At 33.0% G+C, this 22,978-nt stretch overlaps 3 protein-coding genes, 1 long non-coding RNA gene and 1 other non-coding gene across 18 annotated transcripts; 2 read left to right on the top strand and 3 right to left on the bottom strand.

The window, feature by feature from the left end:
- Window positions 1–1,801: 1,801 nt before the first annotated feature.
- On the bottom strand, window positions 1,802–4,054 carry LOC136209127 (lignin-forming anionic peroxidase-like). The gene is made up of 4 exons (XM_066000506.1): window positions 3,751–4,054; window positions 3,465–3,656; window positions 2,436–2,601; window positions 1,802–2,347 (listed from the first exon to the last, which is right to left on the bottom strand). The coding sequence occupies exons 1-4, from the start codon at window positions 3,955–3,957 to the stop codon at window positions 1,968–1,970; spliced, it is 945 nt and encodes a 314-aa protein (XP_065856578.1). The 5' UTR covers window positions 3,958–4,054; the 3' UTR covers window positions 1,802–1,967.
- Window positions 4,055–6,574: 2,520 nt separating this feature from the next.
- Window positions 6,575–12,226, bottom strand: LOC136208306 (protein OSCA1-like). 13 transcript variants are annotated; one of them, XM_065999120.1, is made up of 10 exons: window positions 11,835–12,226; window positions 9,817–10,384; window positions 9,187–9,351; window positions 9,022–9,064; window positions 8,031–8,166; window positions 7,768–7,899; window positions 7,545–7,605; window positions 7,344–7,430; window positions 7,096–7,159; window positions 6,575–6,946 (listed from the first exon to the last, which is right to left on the bottom strand). In XM_065999120.1, the coding sequence occupies exons 5-8, from the start codon at window positions 8,145–8,147 to the stop codon at window positions 7,420–7,422; spliced, it is 321 nt and encodes a 106-aa protein (XP_065855192.1). In that variant the 5' UTR covers window positions 8,148–8,166; window positions 9,022–9,064; window positions 9,187–9,351; window positions 9,817–10,384; window positions 11,835–12,226; the 3' UTR covers window positions 6,575–6,946; window positions 7,096–7,159; window positions 7,344–7,419. The 13 variants fall into 13 exon arrangements, 3 of the variants coding, with proteins under 3 accessions (XP_065855192.1, XP_065855191.1, XP_065855193.1); XM_065999119.1 differs by having other exon boundaries at window positions 6,575–7,159; XM_065999121.1 differs by having other exon boundaries at window positions 6,575–7,159; window positions 7,768–7,869.
- A 1,923-nt stretch (window positions 12,227–14,149) lies between these two features.
- TRNAY-GUA (transfer RNA tyrosine (anticodon GUA)) lies at window positions 14,150–14,243 on the top strand. The gene is made up of 2 exons: window positions 14,150–14,186; window positions 14,208–14,243. It is a non-coding gene; the product is annotated as a tRNA-Tyr (tRNA).
- On the top strand, window positions 14,186–14,979 carry LOC136208884 (uncharacterized). Of its 2 annotated transcripts, none has more exons than XR_010677318.1 (2): window positions 14,186–14,314; window positions 14,437–14,979. It is a non-coding gene; the product is annotated as an uncharacterized lncRNA (long non-coding RNA). The 2 variants fall into 2 exon arrangements; XR_010677319.1 differs by having other exon boundaries at window positions 14,194–14,314; window positions 14,434–14,979.
- Window positions 14,980–15,379: 400 nt separating this feature from the next.
- On the bottom strand, window positions 15,380–17,673 carry LOC136208883 (pentatricopeptide repeat-containing protein At5g13770, chloroplastic). Its single transcript, XM_066000168.1, has one exon. The coding sequence runs from the start codon at window positions 17,491–17,493 to the stop codon at window positions 15,667–15,669; it is 1,827 nt and encodes a 608-aa protein (XP_065856240.1). The 5' UTR covers window positions 17,494–17,673; the 3' UTR covers window positions 15,380–15,666.
- Between the last annotated feature and the right edge of the window lie 5,305 nt (window positions 17,674–22,978).

The raw sequence follows: 22,978 nt of genomic DNA, 5'->3' as shown, positions 1-22,978 counted from the left end.
TTATGTTTTCGTTTTGGGTGGTGGTGCCGTTGGAGATCATGCAAACAAACCTGTATTGCATGCTCAACCATGGAATCAGAATTTATAGCACTAGAACTAGCTAGTCAATAAGCAGATTGGTTGAGAAGTTTATTGGCAGATGTCCCATTGTGGGGGAGATCTAATGCACCTATCTCACTTCATTGTGATTCACAGGCAGCCATGGGTACTGCAAAAAACAGTGTCTACAACGGAAAGAAAAGACACATTCGCATTAGACATAGTGCATTAAGACAACTCTTGAAACATGGGGTAATTGCCTTAGATTTTGTGAGATCAGAGAAGAATCTAGCTGATCCGTTCACCAAAGGGTTACCTAGAAGAATGGTTTTAGAAACGTCGAGGGGAATGGGCCTAAAGCCCACTGATTAAAGAAAATATGGTGGATACCATACGTGGTCAAACGAAACCATACTACCTTTTTATACACTATATTTTACCCATTCCTATGACTTGTGATAATGTGTGTATAATCCATAGCCCGTGGTGTGGTGGTTCATTTATATGAACTTGATGGATGCTCCTGTTGAGGTTGAGTTATGAGAAACTCTTAATGGTCTTTTATAGAGATCACCTACATGTGTGTGAAGGTGGGCCGCCTTCTATGAAAGACATTGGGCTGTCTTTCTAGAGCACTCATGAGATCCAAGGTATGCGCATGGCCATTAAAAGCGCTAGTGTTTTTATCGCGGAACAGCAAAATTTCGTTTAAAGGTTTTCTTTACGTATTGTGAGGGTCTCAGTTAGAGTTGTAGAAGTTCAAGAGCAATTCACTTCTAAAACTATAACATGTTGCCTCATATCACTATGTATCAATTCAATCGAAAGATATTGATGCTTAAGTTTTTAAAATCTGTAACTTATTGCCCAGAAAAGATTTATTATTGTCTTTAAAACTGTTTTGCTATAAAGCCATTTGTGGGGGATTGTTGGAGATTTTGGTAAAATGGCTCTTTAGCCTTTGTTTGTCTTTTGTGACTTTAAGTATCCCACATGGAAAACTTTTGAGATAGTTGAAGAGTTTATATTGGGTTGGGCTTGAGGAGTTATTAAATTGTGTTTAGTGGGTTTTACAAAATAAACCACACGCGCGCGCTCGCTCGTTCGTTCGCGCGACGCCCGCCCGTCCCATTACGTTTTTTACTATTTCTTAATAAGTTAAAATCCTATCTCCACTATCCCTGTTTTTACTCAACCCATTACGTTTTTCTCTCCTAAAACGTTGTCCACTACAACGTTCGTTTTACACAAAATAAAACACGAACTCTACAGAGTTCAGAGATACAGAAAACTTTCCGATTACAATTTTCATCTTCATTACGCTTTCTTCTCTGGGCAATTAATTATTTTGCTGTTCCAAAGCTTCGCCCTAGAGTGCACTAGTGCGTCGCTCGCTGTGTAAACCTTGGTTGACGATCGGACTTCCAGATTGCACCAGAGTCTGCCGTAATCGTTTTCAACACAGTGGTTCTGTCCACGACACAACTTTTTCATTCCGATAAGTTATTTCGATTCCCTCTTTTGTACTTACATATATAATTTCATTGGTAACCTCACAATTTATAATGAATTTGTCTAGTAATATCAAATTCATTACTAGTGATTACTGACCAACTTTTCTCTACTTTTAATATATTTTCTGGGCATTGATTCTCGGAGTATTTGTTTTACCTCCGCCACTACTTATAATCTAACCTCATTTCTCATCATTTTAGGAGAAAATAAATCCTTTACTTAGAAGAAAGTAAAAATAAAACAACACTTGTAACATTTATTTTACACTTGATTAAATAGAAAGAATTCAGGAATAACATAATTCAATGAAATCAAACAAGCTCACAAATCTCTATACAGTTAATTGTTCAGAGACAAAGAAATCTGCAGAAGAATGACAAAGTTTAACTAACAGTAACACATCGGAAAGATTACTAATTCACAACGCTACAAATTCTCCTTATCTCTCCCGGAGAAGGATTGATAAGATTTCCCATTTTGAGCATGGCAGATGCAAAATCCGAGTAAAATTTCCGACGATTTTTGCTATATTCCAACACAATATTATCAGTAGAACCACCACTGAAAAGAACCTGATCGGAATGAAGAAGTCCTTTCTTTTGTATTAAATTCTTGAAATATTTGTTATCAAAAGAATTAGGAGTCACCAAATCAAGTGCAGCCAAATTCTGATCACCTCCGGCAGTAGGACAACTTTGGTGGCGAGCAGAGGCGAATCCGGCATCAATGTTAGTTTCGTTGTAAATCCTATCACGAAATGTTAGACATTGAGCTTGCCCAAGTGTATGAGAACCTGGAAAGAAAAAAAAAAAAAAAAGATTTGTTCATTAATAATGAAAATTATGATGATTAATTATGATTGTTAAATGTAAAAAATTTACCTGACAAAGCAACCATGTCTCTAACAGATAGACCTTTGGTTTGAAAACGAAAAATGAGTTGTTGTAGGCTGTCTGTAAACTTAGGAAGATCGGTGTTGGCTAGATTTCTACTTGCAGTTTTTGAATCCTTTCTTCCAAGCTTTACTCTCCAAGACGGACCTCCCGCCTGATATATATTGTTATTTTTGGCCAGCATGTTCGGGTTATACATACGTCAAGCTAATAATTTAATGTCACGCTATATATTTTAGACTTTAAAATGTGATCTAAATTAACTCCTATCAACATAATGAAGTAATTTTGTGTCTTCTTTAATGTTATTTATAACTATTTTAATAACATAATAAATATTTATGTAGTTTTTCGTGTGATTAACTTTTTTTTTTAAAGAACGTGTGATTAACTTGTATCCGAAAAACTTATATTTTTGTAAATTATTTGTAATTGTATTAGTAACAGAGTAAAAAAATTCAGACTGTCCGAGAGGACAATTAGCAATGAGTCAAATAACAGCAAGTCATTCTATTTAAATATTTTGATAGGTAGTGGTAAAATTGTTATTGCTTGATAACATTAGTGATAAAAATTGCATCATTTATTATGTTAAAGGTAAATCTGCACTACAAAAAAAATGGTAGGAGTCTTATCCCTATTTCATTAAGTACAAGGTATTTGGTTATTCCTTTTCTCATTTTAAAAATCAGAGTTTTAGATGTTTGATTAGATAATCTTTGTTTGTGTTTTATAACTGAAAAGTAGTTTCTTTTATTTTTTTTGGAAAAATAGCATTTCTCAAGAGAAAACGCTAAAGCAACAAACACCAAATTGTAGTGCAAAAGACTCGTTGCGGCAAAAGATGGGCGTTAGAGTACTCAGTTACTAAACATCCGACAAATCAATTAATAATGTCATATATGCATACTTTTTTTTTACGTCAATTATTTCCGTGTAGTAAGATCCAAAACCATTTACCGCCCATTAGTGAAATTAAGATGATTAATAAGGTAGATTAATTTATTTTGAACTTACAAATACAGAAGCATCTCTTGCAGCAACAGCGATGATATCAGCACAGGAAACAACAGCAGGGCATATCTTCTCCACCTGAGACTTCACTTTCTCAATTACTTCAAAACCTCTTGTGGAATTCTTATTCGGAGCTGCAGTCTTTTCGGTGTCTATAGACGAAGTCTCATCAAGCAAGATTGACCCATCACAACCCTGAATTATAATTTATACATCAATCAAGCCAGGATTAACCAAACAGAAAAGTAGAAAGTTCAATTGAAGTTGAGGACAAAGTATAGAAAGTAACCTGGACAAAGCAATCATGAAAATGCAGACGAATGAGAGAGGCAGCCATGCGTGGCTCTCGGGCAATTGCACTCTCAACCGAGGCTTGGATAGTCCTGAGAGCTTCTGGACACGTTTCTCCGTAGAAATTAGAGGTCAGTCTTGCCTGGCATGCCGATACCAGCGCCATGATCAACATCACAAATGCTGCTTTTTCTAGGCCTTCCATTTCTTCTTGATTTTCTAGACCTTCCTTTTGTAATGTATATATATATATATATGTGATTTAAAGTGTAAAAGATGAAGCTGAAAAGGTGAAATTAAGAAGAAAGAATGCATGTTAGGGGGAAAAAAGGCAGGCAGCCTATGTCTTGGCTTGTATGATTGCTTAATTACCATATTGATTGCCTTGCTACTGAGAAAGAAACACAGACTGAGAAAAGGTCTCTTTCTTTGTTCTTCTTTTTCCTTTTTATCAGATGTTCAATAATTAAAATTACAAAAATGCATTATTACTCTTATTTTTCATGAATTATACTATTTTTCCACCTCTTAAAGTTATATGATTGCACAAGTTTTATAACTTATGAGGTATGTCGGAGGGGATTTGGATACTCTCAAGTGTTATGTTTTAATATGCGTAAATCGTTAACTACAAAATTAAAATGAAATTTAATAATTTAATAAAAGAATAATTAATTTTTAAAATTTAAAATTTAATAAGGAAATCATAACCATTAATTTTGTAATTAATGATTAATATGAAGATGAATGAGGTAAGGATATTCCTCATTTTATTGCTTACTAGTCGAAAACCCGTGCGATGCACGGGGTATGAAACTTTTATATAATTTAGATAAATAAATTGACATATTTACTTTTAAATAATTTTATATCATGCTATGAAAAAAATTTATATTATGTATATTTGAAATTAATATATATTTTTTAATGATAATTCAAATTAAATTAATTTTAAAAATAATTGACTACTTTTTTATAGAATTTTTACTAAAGATGAATGATTTATTTATTTTTACAAAATTTAATGATTTGTACTTTTTAGGAATTTTAATACATTTTCATATTCCAAATATTCTGTGAAACAATAATAATAAAATAGCAGATTAATTAAGAAATATATTAGAATATAATAAAAAACCAAAAATTGAATTAAACTATAATTAAAATTAAATATTATATTTACGATACAAAAGAATTACAATATAGGTTAAACAAAAGTTGAATTAAACTACAATTAAAATTAAATATTATATCTACGATACAAAAGAATTACAATCTATGTTAAAATGGAAGCAACATCAATATATTATTCTATAAACTATTACAATCAATACTTTTCTAATGTTGCATAGGAAGAAACTTTATCAATTCAATATGTTACATATAAAAAAATAAAATTCGTAAGAATTAGTCACAAATTCATCTTGATGATAATTATTTTGGTTGATGGAATTTCATGATCACCAAGTATTCGAATTCAATTATTCATTCTGCTACAATAACCCAATATATCTAATTGAATCAATTTAAGATGATGATTTCTCCTATTTTCATCTCGTAATATCTCATCAAGACATTCGATCAATTTGTTCTTCATTCTTTCACTATATAGAATATCAGTCATACTCGCAGATATCACTTATTTGACTTTATTAATATTTTCTAATAATTATATATTCTTGAATTTTGTAAGTAAGAAAAACAAACAAAAGAATTGAAAAAAAATGAAAGGACGAAAAAGATAATTAAGAGAGAACCATCTTCCTCTTGGGTTTTTTTTTTAAAATAAGAGAGAATGTCGAGACATAAGCATATAAAGAGGAGAGTGAAAATATTTTTTGCCCATTAATTAAACATTTTATTTTTTCTTAATGAAGTATTAAGTCCATAAATTAATTTTAGTTAAATAGAATTAAATCGCAATTGTAACCACTCAGTACAAAAAAAAATGTTTTATAATTAATATGTGAAATTAATTATATTAATTAGAATCATTATGCTCAACATTTGAGAATTTGAAGAGATTCAAATAATAATATTTTCTTAATTAATATTTTTCAATAATTTGTCCTATGATCATATTTCATTTTCATCTGTTAAAAACTCTTGAAATACTAACAATTTTGTACGAACCATAATATAATAGTTAAAAATTATATAAGCCAATGTTGCAAAAGCAATTATCTCAATATCCATAATTAATGTACATTTTTAGGATTTTGAGCATCAAAATTTATTTTTATTTACCTTCATTTTGAATTCGTATCTAGCATAATCCACATTCTTCAAAAATAAAAATCTTATCAAGCGTATTAGACGCTTACAATCTCCTTGTCTAGAAAATTAGGAAAAAATAACTTCTTGATAATAATAATAATAATAATATAACATAATTTACAAGAAAAATGGGATTTAATGATGGGGAAAACCATCATTAAAAGTCTACTTCCACTCATTAAAGGTTTTTAATAAGCGGAATTTTCCCCTTGAGGAAGCCCTTCTTACTAAAAGTTTTAATGAGCGGAATAATTCCGCTCATTAGTAACTTACAGTGAGTGGATATTTACCCTTACTAGAAACTATATAATGATTAAAAATACACTCATTAGAAGTATTTGTAATGATTAAAACTACACTCATTATAAGTATTTATAATGATTGAAAGTACGTTTATTAAAAATATATATAATAATTAAAAATCGTCTCATTAAAAATATTTATAATGTTTTGGATTGAAGAGAGCTACTCTAAATTAAATATATTCCAATGAAATCATCACATATCAAAGATTGAAGATATAATTTTTACACTGTAGCAAATAAGGTATAATCACATTCAAAGTATTGAGAACTCCTACCAAATGATATCAGAATTCTATCAAGTAGTCAAAGTAAAGAAATCTCCAAAGAATAGAGTTAAATACCAAAAAAAATTGTGTACATCAGCGAAAAGATGATGTTTATGGGAAAGAGGGAGTTTAGGTGTTAGCAACATGAGTAAAACCCAACAGAGAAATGCAGCTCCCCACATCCGACGTATTTTTCCTCTTTCTATTTCTACCTGTTTACTATTACCAATAAAGGATGTGAAGATGTGAAGTTATGCCTCTGGAAACATTTGCTACTGCATTTTCCAATCCCTATTCATCGCTTCAAGAAAACGTGAAAGTTTGTGCTCTGTCTCTCATCAAGCAGCTGAAGTACAAGGTCACAGAGTCAAATTAGTGTTACCTTTCTATGATCCATAATGTTTACAATTAAAAAGAAAACAAAAATTGGAGATGTTAATACAGTTAACAGTTTAACACAATATAGAGATGTTAATATCCTAGGATAGTTGTCACCATCAACTCTTCTGCAGGTCTGCACTATATCTGATTCTAGTACTTGAGGACTTCCACGAGCTTCCTGGAGCCACAAGTTAGAATCCAGTTATTTTTAATCAATCCAATCCCAGAAGCACATAATCTTCAATAAACTAGAATCACGAGAATACCTTGCTGAAATACCGCTTCAGCAGATATTCATTATCATTAATAAGAACAATAATCAGGCAATCACCAACTAAAAGAAAACAGTTTAGAAAAAGTACCTTATCGCACAACCATTCTGTCCACGTGGGTGCTTGGCACACGGGAGAAATAAGTATTAAACCGAGAACTCGTTGCCTATATTTCATCTGTTGCAAAGCAAATTTAAAATCAAGAAATAAATTCAAGCATCAACAGAAAAAAAAAAAAAAAAGTAACCACTAAAAAGGTAAATTATTGTGAATCATGCCAATAGAACATACAACAAATAGAGTAAAAACATAAGCTCCAGCTGTAACTCCCATACACATCACTGCACCAAGTCTGGGAAGATAAAAGAAAACACATGAGTTTATTTCTTTTATATTTTGTCCAAATAACAGGGATGATGATGGCATACCAAAAAAAAAGACACTCAAATCATGTATACATTGTAAAAATCTCAAATTCTGCGGGACAGATAACCAATTTGGGCAGGAAAATTACTTTGTCTGTAAGATACTGATCTAGATGATTAACCATAAAAAAGTGCTCCACGAGCTCAGTTACAGATTCATCCGGATCTGGAGGAATGTTCCTAACGAGGACCTTGAAGACATTGTGACAAGTAAGGAATGACTGAAACATGAATCCAGTCGAAACATTCAATATCACATTTTCGTAACCGAAACAGTGGAATGTGGAACAGACAAATAGACAATGGAAAACATAATATTCAAAATTCACCACATGCAGGTTATTCGTCGTACTGTAAATTGATCTCGGCGACGTTTTTCCGAAGAAAGAAAGTTCAACAACAGATTAGCAACTTTCTCATACTCCTTCATTAACACGAAGCAGGTCCAGAAAGTAAAGGCATATGCCATCACTATATGCGTCCAGAATCTGAAATCAAGAGATTAACATGATTTCAACAATTTAGTCTAATAAAGTCATGGAACAATTACCGACTCCTGCATGAGTTAATAACAGTACAATAAAGGAATGAAGTTGCGAAATCATGGAGAAGAAGAAACTAATGCGTAAACCGAGAATGATGTGAAAAAAGCTGCAACAAGAAAAAATATACAGAGGAAGTTTGAAGTAAGGGTCAAATTGGTCCTCAAACTTGGTAGTCATGATCAATTTAGCCCTAACTTTATACATTTTTTGGTATTAAATCTGATTAAATACGGGTCCATTTCTCAAATTTTGCCAAGTTGAGGGCTGAGTTGATACCTAAACTTTGATATGAGTTAAATCGATCGTGACTGCCAAGTTTAGGGACCTTTTTGACCCTTAATTCGAGAAAATTTGTATGTAACTACAATACCAACACAAGTTTGAAAGACAATTCCTTGAGTTTATATACAATAAACGTCAATTAACAAATAACTCTGGAAAACTAGGCAGCAAACCGAAAAACTACATTAAGTAAACCGAAAAAACACGAACTAACTCATCATATCATTACCCTATCAAGTAAATTCGCAAGTAAAGAGCAGAATCCAACCCAGCATGTTCAATAAGCTCAGGTTCAGGCATTCTAAGTGCTGCTGGCATCCAATTTAGAAATCTCAGATAAGATCTAAAGTCTAAATTGACAACAGGGGTCACAAAACCTGAGTGTGTAGGACTATTTCTCAACCCCTTAAGATACCATTTTGGGAAGTAAACCCTATCATTAAAGGGCTGCAATCTCAAAATTGCAAAAGCTATAAGGAAAATAACTGCACTTAAAAGATTTATAGCTGCTGAAACCTGAATATCCGCTAGATTCTCCATCTATAACTTCAATAACAATCTGCAGAAAAACAACAAGAATCAATGAAATTAAAAGCATACCCTATTCAATTTCACTGAAATCAACTAAAATCCCTGCATCTAAGCATCAATTAAGAAAGCATCGCAGTTTCTTTAACGTACTTCGATGAAAATGAATTTGTTCCTCAAACTTAACCAATGGCTTCTCACGTTTCGTAAATTGGGGCTATTTGCAAAGTTCAACTGCGCATAGTGTTGCACATTCTTTTCCACGATGCGGCACAGCTCCATTACCACGTTGCTCGCTTCCAGATGGATCTATCTTATCTTTTAGAACAATGTCAGAATCATCAATCTTCTATGTCATTTCATCAATAATCATATAAACTTTAACTAAAATTAAGAACAAATCAGACAAATTCAACATTACCCAAAGCTCAAAAAAGACAAAAGTATAACTATAAACATGATACAGAAGTTCTGTAATTAAATTAAGAACCCTAAAAGAAAATATCTGTGTACTAAGCTCAACATCTAAAAGTACTAAAAAGCCACCAGTAGAAGTAATCAATCACAACTCTGCCTAAGTAATGTAAACACAATAATAACCAAAGAACTGGAAATTATGCTCTGAAATTCCTCAAATGTAAAAGTAACCAATAAAACTTAAACATGACGGCATTGTAGATCTAATAGCAAGAAGAAACGTTGAATTAAGATGCCCTAGTTAAGATTTGAATATAATAGAATAAAATAGCATTATATAATGATAAATTAGATCTGAGAACTTACTTTGCTAAGTAAAAGTTATCAGTCTTGGGTACCTGCAGCTTTGCTAAAGCAAAATCTATAGCATCAAGTCCAAATGACAGGAAAAAATTGAACAATGGACAGAAAGTGACTTACACGTTCCAGTCCTTGTTAAAGAATTCACGATCATCCTTTAAAGGGGCCGGCGCAAATAAATCAATTCACATTTGCATCGGCCCGTAATAAATGGCCGATGCAAATAACAAACGCATTTGCATCAGTTTTTATTAGGGGCCGCAAATACTCTATTTCATAGCAATTGCATCTGCAAATGTATTTTTTGCATCGCGAGTTATAGAGGCCGATGCAAATAAGGCGATGCAAATGAACATTTTTCCATTAGTGGTAGTTGGTAATTCTTGTCACATTTTTCAAACATAAAGCCCATACGAATTGAAAATAAGATGATAACATATGCACAAAGCAGAGGACATATGTTGAAGCATTGTTACCCAAAATTGTTGAGGTTCTCAGGGATTTGGTTGCTAAGTCATCAACGGTAAGAAAAGGATCACCAGGCTAATTGTGGCAGCTCCTAACTGCAAAAGTTCTTGAAGAAAGTGCTTATAAGAAACAGAGGAGAGTTGCAACATTCATAATAAAGACAAGGCATCAACAAAGCAGGACAACGTTTTTTGTCTGTAAACCACTTGACCAAAAATACGTACAAAATTATACAATAAAGCAATCAAGCCACCAACCTCATGTCCAGGGGGACTGATATGGTATATGCAAAACTTGTGAAGCAGCAGCGAACATGCTTCACTCGGTATCATTAACATGAAGCCCAGGAAACACAGGACTTTTCACTCTGTCCTCCACTTTAGGACAAAAAGGAATTGATGCCTCATTTCAACTTTAATATAAATTAACATTATGACTTCCAGGCTAGGTGCATTTGCATCTAATTTAATTGTAAAGAAGATAGGCAAATGCCCAATTTGAAAAACAACAGTTGAAAGCTAAATTGAAAATTCCAATATGGATGTAATGCTCATTCTCGGCTACATGTATCGACAAGAAAGATTACTATCCGATTGGTTCATTTCTTAATAAAACATAAGCACTCTATTTCTCGATAAAGTATGTAATAGATGGCATTAAAACAAGTTGGACACTCAAGAATAAAAATCCAACCTCACTTCTGAATCTTCAATACAGCTTGGACAATGATGCAACATAGCAAAAGACTCCTAAAAAATTGTTAGTGAAGTAAATTTCAACCAAGAATGAATCATCTATTTTGAAACTACATAAAACATATGACCTTCCACCAGCATTTAAGCGCTAATCATATTTTTGGTTTGTAGAGAACAATGTCGAGCAATTCTAAGCACAAAGTGTAAGCAACAGGTGCTTCAAATCCCTGGAAAAAAGATTAGCTAACCACAAAATTCCAATTAGATGACAGTCACGTTGTTATATGCAACATAAATACTGAATCCACAATGTGGGTTGCAATAAACAAAATCCATCACTCCCCAAGCACTAAGCCTATGATGCTAGTAAGATTGTTTTATGGGTGAAGAAAAGAACTAGAAGTCTGAAAGGCTCTTCACACATCTTTGCATTGCAGCCACACCTAGAAAAAGTTTGTACTGATTCTCATATGTATAAGCACTAGTATAGATGATGGTTCACATTCAAATTTTAAGACAAACAAAATCAGCCAGCTTCTAAGGATGAGTCAGTTGGTAATATTTTACTAAATGTGGTTATTACAGTATCTAATATTTTACCCAAATTCCAATTGAAAATAATGAAGCCAATTAACATAAAGCAACTATAGAAAAACAAGAATCAATAACTAAGCTCACACATGATGATGATAATGCCCGGTCATAAAAACATTTAGTAGAATCCCCAATTTCATACACTGTAGAGCAAACATAGCCTTATCCAGAAATTGAAGGAAAATATTGAAAACCCAATAAAAAAATATGAAACCTAAAATCAATTCGTGGAAAAAATATATAAAAATGTTGATTATTGAAAGATACCTGAAAATTATTGGACTTGATATGGGACCAAATGAGCTTTAGAGGTTAGGTATGAGGGATTTCAAAAGCACGAACAAGTTCAGCCATTTCAGGGGAAATAAGATGGGGCTTCATGATTCCAGGTGGCTGTCGATGTTGCTGCTCCTAAGACGAAATGGTGGCTCAACTGATGGTGCGCACTCGTATCCCTGCGGGAGAGGAAGCAACAACCTTGGCGGAGGAGTAACGAGGTGTGAGATAGGACACCGTCTGAGGAAAATGAAAAGCCTAGAAAATCCCAGAAGAAAAATCGCCATTGAAGCTAATATCTCACGCGCTCTCGATCACTGAGCAAGAAGGAACAGAGAGAGGAATTTGTTAGGGAGATATGACCAGTAACTCGGGGATTTGTGAGATTTCAAAATCACTGTGTTATTTTTAGTCAATTTGTCAATTTTGTTTTTGGGGGGAAGAGTACCGCCCAAAATTTTAGAATTAATGAGTGGAATTTTATTAAAATTTATTAAATTTTTATTTTGGTAATTTATATTGCAGTTTTACTGAGCAAAAAATATTTTCTATCATTATAACTATTAAAAATAAGCTTTTAATGATGGGTTCTCTTGACACTCATTAAATTTTGGTCATTATTTGTTATTTTTCTTGTAGTTGAAATAAACTTCATTGTAAGTATAATATCCCAATATCTCTTTAATATTTTATTTAATATGTCTCAAACTTCAATGAACAAACTTCAATGAACAACTATCGTGTAAAACTTTATATCTATTTGTACCAAAATACATAAAAATAAAAAAACAAATACAATCTATATCAATTAGCTAAACTCAAACTAAAAAAATGAGTGGATTTCAACATGTTCTGAATTAGAAAAATTAATCTAACTTCAATTAAAACTAAAAATTGAGTTCATAAAAAGCCAAAAATCTAAATTTTAGTTAGAGTTAACAATCAAAACGATAACACCTATGAACATATACTAAAAAAGAATGCAAATATACAAAATCTTTATTTTAGTTATTTTGAAAAATAAATAAATAAAAAAGAAATATGGATAAGGTAGCGAGAGGTATGGAATCTGGATAACGATAGAAATGGAATTTCATCTCTGAAAGATAAAACTACAACAACAATTGTTTAATAAAAATAAAACAACAGCACAATTAAGAAAGCCAAAAATTGAGTTCATATAAAGCCGAAAATCTAAATTTTAGTTAACAGTTAGCAATCGAAACGATAACACCTAGCAACATATACTAAAAAAGAATACAAATTTACAAAATCTTTATTTTAGTCATTTTGAAAAAAAAAGACAGATAAAAAAGAAAACATGGATAAGGAAGCGAGAGGTATGGAACCTGGGTAACGACAGAAATAAAATTTCATCTCTGAAAAAATGAAATTATAACAACTATTGTTTAATAAAAAGAAAACAACAATACAATTGAGAACAAAAATAACTACAACATATGGAGAAAAAAATCGAATATTTACCTTGAAAAACATAAGAATTTCTTGTAATTTTTGATACTTTTGTGTTTTCCGATTTTAGTTGTTCATGCATCTTCTATTTCTGTCGGATTTCTTCAATTGAAGCTATCAATTTGGAAAAAAAAAGACAAATAAAAAAGAAAACATGGATAAGATAGCGAGAGATATAGAACCTGGGTAACAACAGAAACGAATCTGAAAGATGAAACTATAACAACTATTGTTTAATAAAAATAAAACAACAAAATAATTGGGAACAAAATAACTACAACATATGAAAAAAATCAAATATTTACCTTCAGAAATATAATATTATTTATCGTGACCAATGAATATAATGGTGGAATACTATCTATCATGCTTTATATAGAAGCTTATTTGTAACTTTTGGATTTCCTTTGCTTTGTGTTTTTTCATATTCCCGTAACTCTTGCTTTCTTTTATTATTTTAATTAATAGGCTAGTAATTATTTAATATATTATAAATATAAATTTGTTATTTTTAATTAATTAAATATTTATTTTTAATTAATTAAATATTTTTAATCTGATTTTTTACTACGTTGACAACCCATCAAAAAGACCTCTAAAACACTACTTCTCATTTCTCTCTGCATCCGTAATTATACATAGTATAGTATAGATTAGGGAAAGCAGTAAAAATAGACAATAATATAAACAGATAAAAATGAGAATAGTAGTACTATTTTATTTTCTTAGGTAAGGTAATATATCCATGCCATTCCTCCTATCAATTGACAAGAAAACATAAAATAATTAATTACTTTAGTTTAAATGTTGAATAAATGAACGAAGCACATCAACCGACCTTAGCTCAGTTGGTAGAGCGGAGGACTGTAGTAGGTGTATAACCTGGATGTAATCCTTAGGTCGCTGGTTCGAATCCGGCAGGTCGGATTTTTTGAATTTTTCATGTTTTTTTTTCCTCTCGATTATACCACGGAATACACCTCCTATCGAAGTTCCTGGTACCTCTCTTATTAATTAGTGTTGCTTATTATATTGTTGTTTTATTCATTTGTCTTTTGTGGTTGATTCAATCAATTCTCTATTATGTGTTTATTGGTGTTTATGGTTTGAATGGCAGCAGCAATCCACGTCTCCAGGTTTGCAAATTGCTAATAAACCCCCACCCTCCAAATCATACCCGATGCGCGGAAATTTTTGAATGGCGATTCATCGACAACGCAGATTCGCAATGAAGATTTGAAAAGAGTCGCTAGAATCATACTCGAAGAAACCAGATGGTGTAATTGAAGGAAGTGGAATAATTTGATCGGTAATCGGATTTAGCAGATGCAATTTGGGCGCTGTAGATTGAGATCCGAAACCCTTAAGAAACAGAAGCCAGCCTTTATTGTTGAAGTTGAAGAATTTGCCTTCAAACATGTCAAAGAAGCACATTTGAGAGGGAGTCTCAGCAATGGAAACAAAGGAAGGGTTCAACATCTCTAGCCCATATCTCCGGTATCTTTCACCACTCATACAAGTTTTTTATTTTATTTTTTGGCTGTCTATAAGCAGAATATATAACCTTATTATCAAAATCCCCCAGCATTGTAATATTTCTTAATAATCTTACAGAGTTTTTTTGTAACCTTCAAACATGTCAAAGAAGCTCACTTGATCCCTACTGTGATTCAGAGGAATATCCTTTTCTGCGTAGCTATCGATATCCATAAATTGCATACACTGATGCCTTTTTTCTTTCCATGATATAATCAGGAATCTCACTCCATTCACTCTCTATCTATGTTGCACTGGAACTCTCTTCAGTAACGTTTTCGCATTTCGTGTCCGTGTCCGTTTCTGTGATATAATCAGGAAGCTCACTCTATGTTCCACTGAAACTAGCATAAGTATTGTTGTTTATCAATAATGCTCACCTAGGTCTTGAATGACCAAATCGTTAGATTTAGGCTTATTAAAATGTTTGCAGATTCAAAGACTTCAGCCCCGTATTTTTGGGCACTCCTAGAAGTTTTCTCTGTCCATAAACAGAATAGACAACCACTATTTAGCCACTAACCTCATTGTCAAAATGCCCCAAGCATTGCATCATATTCTTAATAATCTGTAAGGAGTTCATACATCATATAATACTGTAACTATTGATGCACATATAGTACATATATCATTTATTTACATTCAGGAAAGACCAAAAGAAAAACCCCAACCAATTTTAGCAGGAGAGGATAAGAAAAGAGCGAAAAGCAGACAAGTAATTACTTAAACAGTGGAATTCGGAATTGAAAACCTATTGTTAGAACAGATACATATACACTTATCTGACCTTGAAAGCAGCAGAAAATGAGTTGAATTACATTGCCTCAAAGCTTTCCTGCAACCAATTGGCTTGCATTTGTAGCCCTGAATCCCTTAGTGCATTGTAAGCAGAATGGTAGAGCCTTCGATCTAATTGTGTCCCTTCTGTTTTCATATCCTGCACAAGTTTCAACAACTCATCAACTCGACCTATTTTCGAGAAAACTCCGACCATGATTCCTGCCATAGCTCTATCAATCTCACCTCCATTCATTCTATACTCATGATAGTATTTCACACAAATCTCCAACTCCTCCGCCTTACTGTAAGCGTTAATTACACTAGTATATGTTACCTTATCTGCTGCAACTTTCCTTCTCTTCATTTCCTTCCATAACTTCTCAACTTGCCTCAAATTCTTCACTCTTCCATGCATATCTAATAGAGCATTGTAAATCCACACATTTGGTTCACATCCATTTACTTTCATCTTTGCTACTAGCCTCATTGCATCTTTCGGTCTCCCCGTTTTACCATACATTGCTATTATGCTAGAATATGCTACCACACATTTATCAAACCCTTTTTCTTGCATTTCTAAGAACATGTTTTCTGCTTTCGAGTACAATCCAGTTCGATAATATGCATTTATAATTGATGCATAAGTCACCTGTCCAGGTTCACAACCCTGCAATCTCAAATCCTCGAAAACCTTTACTGCTGCGCGAAACCCTCTCCTTCTCGAAAAGCCATTGACAATAGCACAGAAAATGCAGTCAGATACTTTCAGTTTTACTCTCTTCATTGCTTCAACTATGTCAAGTGTCTTCTCTAGTTGCCCTTCATCCACATAAATCAACACAAGCTTCAAGAAAATCTCGGGATCTCTCAACATTTTCTTCCCTTCAGCTTCTTTTAATAGGTCTTCAGCTATTTTTATCTCTCGAATGCTCGCAAAAGAGCAGATCAAACAAGAGTAAATTCGAGAATCCGCTGAAATCCCTTTCTTTCTCATGTCACCAAAGTATTCAAGAGCTTCAAATGCTCGGCCTGATTTCCCTAGTGACTCACATAATATCCTGTAAATTTGGGTTAAAATTGATGTTGGATGTTGGAATTTTCTCCTTTCAAATTCATCAAACAATGCAACAACCTTATCTGCATCACCAATTTTCTGGTATGCCTTGATAATCTGGAAATAACACCGGGAATCCATTAAAACACCAGCTGATTTCATTTTCTCATAGACAGAAATTGTTCTACCATACAAATGTAGCTTATTATACCCTATCATTGCTGATTCAAAAGCCAGGACAGCAATTTCACTATTAGATTTGACATTATCAAGTAAACATTCTACAATTCTGAATTTCTTAGCTTTGATGCAACAATTAACAAGTGTTGTACAAGTAAAACTATCAGGAAACACATTGTAGTTCTGCAAATCATCAGAAACTGATGAAATCATATCCCAATTCTTTGATTTTATAAGGTACCTAAGCAGCAGCTTTAACATTGAACTTTCTGGTATAAAATCCTTCCTTTGAGTAGCTTTCTTGTAATACTGATAAGCCATGGCTTCAGTTCTTGGATCTTGAAGCATTCCACATAAGAATTTGTTCAAATGCTTGGAGTCCGGTTGCTGATATTGTTGAGAATCTTCCACTCTCAAATCCAATTGAACGAGAGGAAAATTTGTGGAATGATCTTCCAAAATTGGAGATGTGCAGCTGGTGGAAGAATCGGCCTGAAAAGGGGAAAGAGTGGGGAAAGGGAAGGAGGAGAAAGGGAAGGACTTCCATGATTTGGTGAAGAAGTTGTGGGGCTTTTTGTAAGAGTGGATGGAAGCAAGTGACCAATCTGGGGAGCTTGAAACTGCCATTAGAAGTGAAGATTCATAGTGGGAGGAAGAAGGAATGGATACAGAGAGAAACACAAACTTATCCAAGTGGAATCAGGGGTATGCATGTGTGGATCATAACAACCACTAACTGCTTGGCATGTGGAAGTTTGTGGACGTAGAAGATAATATGTTCTCTAAAATGCCACGTATTTACCTTCCTTCCTTAACTTTCTTTTATTTTCATTACTGAAAGCATTATTGTCTTCTTCTTTTATTTTATTTTTTTTATTTTTTTTTATTTTTTTTTATTTTTTTTGAGAGACGGTTATTGTCATTCTTGATGGGATCCAATTCAACTCAGGCGGAGGTGAGAATGTTGGCAACTTTCTTTTATCTTTTAATTAAGTTTAACTTGAGTAAGGGTCTTAAATATGGGATTTTATACTGAGGTTGGGGTCTTCCAACTCTAAAAAATACCTTCCACTCAAAAACTGACACATGTATCCAACTTATCAGTTAAAAAACATTTTTATTTAATTAATTACAGGATCATAGCCCTCTTCTTCTTTCTTATTTCTTTGACGTCGGCCAGCGCCATTCTCCATCTCCTGTCGCCCTTCTTCAACCGAGCTTGGCCATTGATCTCTGAGGTCGAATTTTGCCACCGATCTCAGACAGCATCAATTTGAAAGAATACAAACATTTTTATTTAATTAATTACAGAATTACAACCCTCTTCTTCTTTGTTATTTCTTTTCCTGCTACGCTCTTCTGCATCTGATCTCCACCGCCGTCAAGTCTTTGTTCTTCTTGTTTATTTTTAGTTTGCACAGCTTGATGATTGGTGTGAAGAACGATCCATATCCAATACATATTAATTGCTTAAAATATCATGAAACAAGCCATTGATCAATATCATGATTTCGTTTATGTATTCAAGCTTGGGAGACAATAATAGAGACACCATGTTTGCTGTATTCTTTCACATTAATGATGTTCGAGATCGGCGGCAAAAATCGACCTCAAAGATCAGCGGCGGAGCTCAGTTGAAGAAGGAGATGGAGAATGGCGCCGGTGTACGTCAAAGAAATAAGAAAGAAGAAGAGAGCTGTGATCCTGTAATTAATTAGATAAAAATGTTTTTTAACTGATAAGTGGGATACATGTGTCAGTTTTTTAGTGGAAGGTATTTTTTAGAGTTGGAAAACCCTGACCTCCCTATAAAATCCCCTTAAATATTGGTTAGATTTGCTTGGATGGTTAAAAGTGTCAAATCGCTTAAATTAGTTCTCGAATTCTAATATTTTAGATACTATTTTTTTTAATAAAAGTTTAAAATTTTATCATATGATAAAGTTATGTAAACAAAGCTGGTAAGAATTTAGACAACGAAAAGCAAGGGTAGAGATATGAGTGGGTTTGGAAGGTACAGATTCTCCGGCCGCCAGAACCACTCCTATTATAGATGGTTTCGGCATCATATTTTTTACAAATTAAAAGTTGTGGTGATTAATCAGTTCATTGAATTTGTATTTAATTACAAAATCCAATTTGATTACATACGTAGTGTACAACTTTTATTCTATTTCACACTTTGGTGTACGATATTCGATTTTTCATACAAAATTTTCTGCTTCATCTTTATATTTCTCTCACCTCTATTTTTCTTTCATCTTCTACATATTCGATCTTCCCTACAACTAAAAAACCTAGAAAACCCTAATCTAAAAAATCAAAAAAAGGAACTGCGGAAACGTGAGGTCGAAAACCAAAAAAACGCAAGATGCCTTCTTCTTCTTCCACGTAAAATATCCACAACTTTGGGGAGATTGGATTTGCCACTGTAGAATTCAAACACCTCTATTCTTAGAGTGATTCGAACCCATAGAGAAGATATTTTAACTGTAGGCACTATGAGGTAAGTGATTTCTTATGTCTATAATTCTTTGTAATTTTTTCCTCTCTGTACCAAAATCGAAAGGCATGCAAGTTCTTTGAGTGGATAGACCCTCCTATGAATGAAATGGCAAAAATGGTCATCCTTGGATTATTGAGGAAGGTAGATAAAATTGAAAAAGAATGTGAGAAATTGATGAGTGTGAACGAGAAAGTACATAGTTTGAAATGGAAAACGAAAGAGAAAAAGAGAAAAAAGGAATGGTCATTGTAAAAAAAACAAAGACAAAGAAAGCAATGGAGGATGATTGTGCAATTGGCTAAGAATATTCTGTTTTGTTGTGCTTGGTTATTGTATTTCCAAATTTTATTGAGTTAGAAAATATGAGTTGTCTTTAAGTATGTTTTGCCATATCATTGTTTTGATAAATTTGATTCCAGTTTTATGTAATCAGTATTTCCAACATATTCAATCAAAAGAAAAGTTATCTACTACATATTTTGTGTTGCTTCCAAATATGTTTTCTATTGCTTTTGGCTTTAGGTAATCTATATCACCTTTATCTCTATGAAATGTACACAAAATGAAACCATCATTTGTTTGCAAAAGATGTCAACATTTACAAACAATATAAATGTACAAAAAAAAAAACATATTAAACATACATAAAATAAAACCAACACTTGTGCTAAATTGGAACATAATAAAAAAAAGAATAACAGTGAGTAATTTCGAACATATGCTCTGTATTTCATAGTTGCAAAAGTTGTCAAGATTTACAGACCAAAAAAACCCAACACAACACATGCACAATCAACAGAGAGCACACAAAATGTGCACAATCTGCATACCAATGTTCTAATCTGTAAACCAAAATGTATATCTAATAACCACCAAAAGGTGCACAAAAACATGTTCCTAACCCAAAAAGTACACATAAAACAAGTCTAATCTCAACGTTATGGCCTTTGCGAACTTCTTGTGAATGTTCTTCTTCGTGCACCATCAGTCACATTGCTTGTTTGAGTATTTCCATGCACATTACTTACTCGAGTATTCCTGTGTTTTCGTCTTAGTGCATTGTTAGTGGCATAACTACATTGAGAATTTCCAGCAACATTTGAGGCTTGAGTTGATACATTTCCAGCAACATTTGAGGCTTGAGTTGGTGCTACTCTAGCAACATTGGAAGTTGAATTGTTTTGGTTTGATCCTTATAGTGATCAGTAACATAACATTTAGCAATTAACAATTACCAACAAGGTGATGATACCTTTATCTCTTATATTAAGTATGTATTTGTTGAAGCATTCACAAAGGTTGTTCAGTAGCATATCACATTGAGCCCAATAAAAAAAAAACAAGCCCTGGATCAATATTCACTTGGTCTCTTTCTTAACCATTCATTGGATTCAAGTGATATCTCTCGTATCTTATTCAGTCATTCCAAATTAATTGCCAAGTATCCTAATCAATTCCTATGAAAGCAACAAAAATGACACAAAAAATCATGTATTAACTACTAAGAAACAATATAAAACAACATTAATAAATATCATGTATAAATTACCTTTTGTCTGTCAGATATGAATGTCCATTGGCTGATGTTGTTGATTTCTAAATCATCTACTAGTAGTTCGAAAAACCAAATCCAAACTTTGTTACTTTTTGTCTCCGCCATTGCATATGCTATGGGAAATATGCAATCATTTGGATCAATTATCATACTAGATAAAAGTTGTCCTCATGCTAACCTTTCAACCAGCAACTATCTACCGATATGAGTTTTTTGCAACCTGTCTTGAATGCTGACCAAGGCCACTCCTGACAATTTAGGGGTCCTAGGCAAAATAAAGAATAAAGGGCCCCTTTAATAATAAAAAAATTTGTATGTAATAAAATTTGATTCAAAAAAAATACAATCAAAACTAAAACTAAAAGCAATAATATAATAAAAACTAAATCAAATACTCAATATATAATTGAAAAAAAAATGAAATACCTGAGTGTTGTGCATGAGCAGGAAAGGAAAGGAATTTGTTTGAACGAATTGATGAACGAACTAAACGAATTGATAAAGCAAGCGACTCGCGAATTCAGGTTGTCGGAAACTAAAAGGAAGAGTTGGAATAGAATAAGGAGAAATCGTGGTTCTGATTGCACGAGCAGGAGGAAGAGCAAACGTTTGGAAAAAAAATTAAGAGTCTAAAAGTCTATAATAAATTTACTAATTACTGTCTAAAAATTGAGTAGGACTTTTAATTTCTTTTATCAATGAGCTTTAAAAAAATAGGCTCTATATATTTATTACTTTCTATATCAAAAAAAAAAAAAGTAAACTTCATATATAATATAAAGTTAAATTTTTTTTTTACCCCTTCTAGCTTTGGACCCTAGGGCGACGCACCCGGACCTAGATCCACGACCGGCCCTAATGCTGACTGGAGAGCATTCAAAAGCACATACATGCCTACAAATTTTGTGTCTTCCATCAATGCATTATTGTGATGTCTAGATTGGATTTTACTATCTCAGCTTTATATTTGCATTGAGAAAACATTTTTTATGCATTGAGAAAACAATTCAATAAACAATACTGAATAAATGTAATGTAATACATGTATATATTGAGAGGAAAATCAAACAATACCTAAAATGTTATTAAATTTAGAAGAGTAAATTACACCAATCGTACCTGAACTATACCCCAACTCACACTTTGGTACCTGGATTACATTTCGTCCCAAAAATATACCCTAAGTATGGGTGACTGGACAATTATGTGCGTTTAGCCGGTTTTCGCTGGTCAACGTCTGTTTGACCATTACTAACTTAAAAAGAGTGGGACCCACTTAATATGTTGAACGTAAAAAGACAAAAACACCCCTATTCATTTCCCTCCATAATTGCCCACATATTTCGAGCACCTTCTCTCTCCCCGGTCCACTCGAAACGTCATTCAACAGTCTTCTCTTTCTCTCTTCTATTCGAACTTCCTTTCTTCTCTTGCTCTCTTCCATTCGAAACCCATTTGATATGGCCAGCACAAACACCATGTAAACTCGTAAAAATTTGTACTGAATATCATAAATTAGCCATTAAAGAGGCGGTGTGAAGCGCATGACGAAGGAACACACTTTTGGAAGATCGTATTGATAGAGGTATGCATGGGTGATGGAGTTGCGATTTTAGTTTCTGACCTAACTTGCTTTTGCTTTTTTTATCTGGTCTTTTTGTATTCATCGGTTGTATTTTTCTAGTTGTTCATTTTTGCTATATTGTTTGTTCGCTCAAGTTGCGATTTTCATTCGTTTCGTGATATCAAATGCAGAATCGTATATTTCGTGAAGTTTGAAGAAAATATGGACTTCCCATGTAAGTTAACGCTTTGATCTTACTGTATGTGATTGAAAGTCTTCGTTTTGTTGGGTATTTTGATAAGGGGGCTCTGTTTTTTTTTTTTTTTTGTTATTGTTCATTGGTGGGTTTGATTCATCGGAGCTTTGTTTTTATGGTTATTGTTCATTGATGCTCTGTTTTTTTGGTTGCGATTAATGGGAGCTTTGTTTTAAGAAGAAATGTTCATTGATGCTCTGTTTTGTTGGTTTCGACTCATGGGAGCTTTGT

This window comes from Euphorbia lathyris, chromosome 10 (assembly GCF_963576675.1).
Source record: "Euphorbia lathyris chromosome 10, ddEupLath1.1, whole genome shotgun sequence".
Taxonomy (NCBI): domain Eukaryota; kingdom Viridiplantae; phylum Streptophyta; class Magnoliopsida; order Malpighiales; family Euphorbiaceae; genus Euphorbia; species Euphorbia lathyris.
Note: the sequence above shows the minus strand (reverse complement) of the source record. Positions and strands in the feature narration are given on the sequence as shown.

Excerpts from the sequence above, each read along its gene's own strand:
- LOC136208306 (XM_065999119.1), bottom strand. The coding sequence starts at position 8,147 with ATGGCATATGCCTTTACTTTCTGGACCTGCTTCGTGTTAATGAAGGAG. Across the intron at positions 7,900-8,030 it reads GTCGCCGAGATCAATTTACA|TCATTCCTTACTTGTCACAA; the intron begins GTACGACGAATA and ends TTCATGTTTCAG. Across the intron at positions 7,606-7,767 it reads ATCAGTATCTTACAGACAAA|ACTTGGTGCAGTGATGTGTA; the intron begins GTAATTTTCCTG and ends TTATCTTCCCAG.
- LOC136208883 (XM_066000168.1), bottom strand. The coding sequence starts at position 17,493 with ATGGCAGTTTCAAGCTCCCCAGATTGGTCACTTGCTTCCATCCACTCT.
- LOC136209127 (XM_066000506.1), bottom strand. The coding sequence starts at position 3,957 with ATGGAAGGCCTAGAAAAAGCAGCATTTGTGATGTTGATCATGGCGCTG. Across the intron at positions 3,657-3,750 it reads TTCATGATTGCTTTGTCCAG|GGTTGTGATGGGTCAATCTT; the intron begins GTTACTTTCTAT and ends ATTATAATTCAG. Across the intron at positions 2,348-2,435 it reads AGACATGGTTGCTTTGTCAG|GTTCTCATACACTTGGGCAA; the intron begins GTAAATTTTTTA and ends TTTTCTTTCCAG.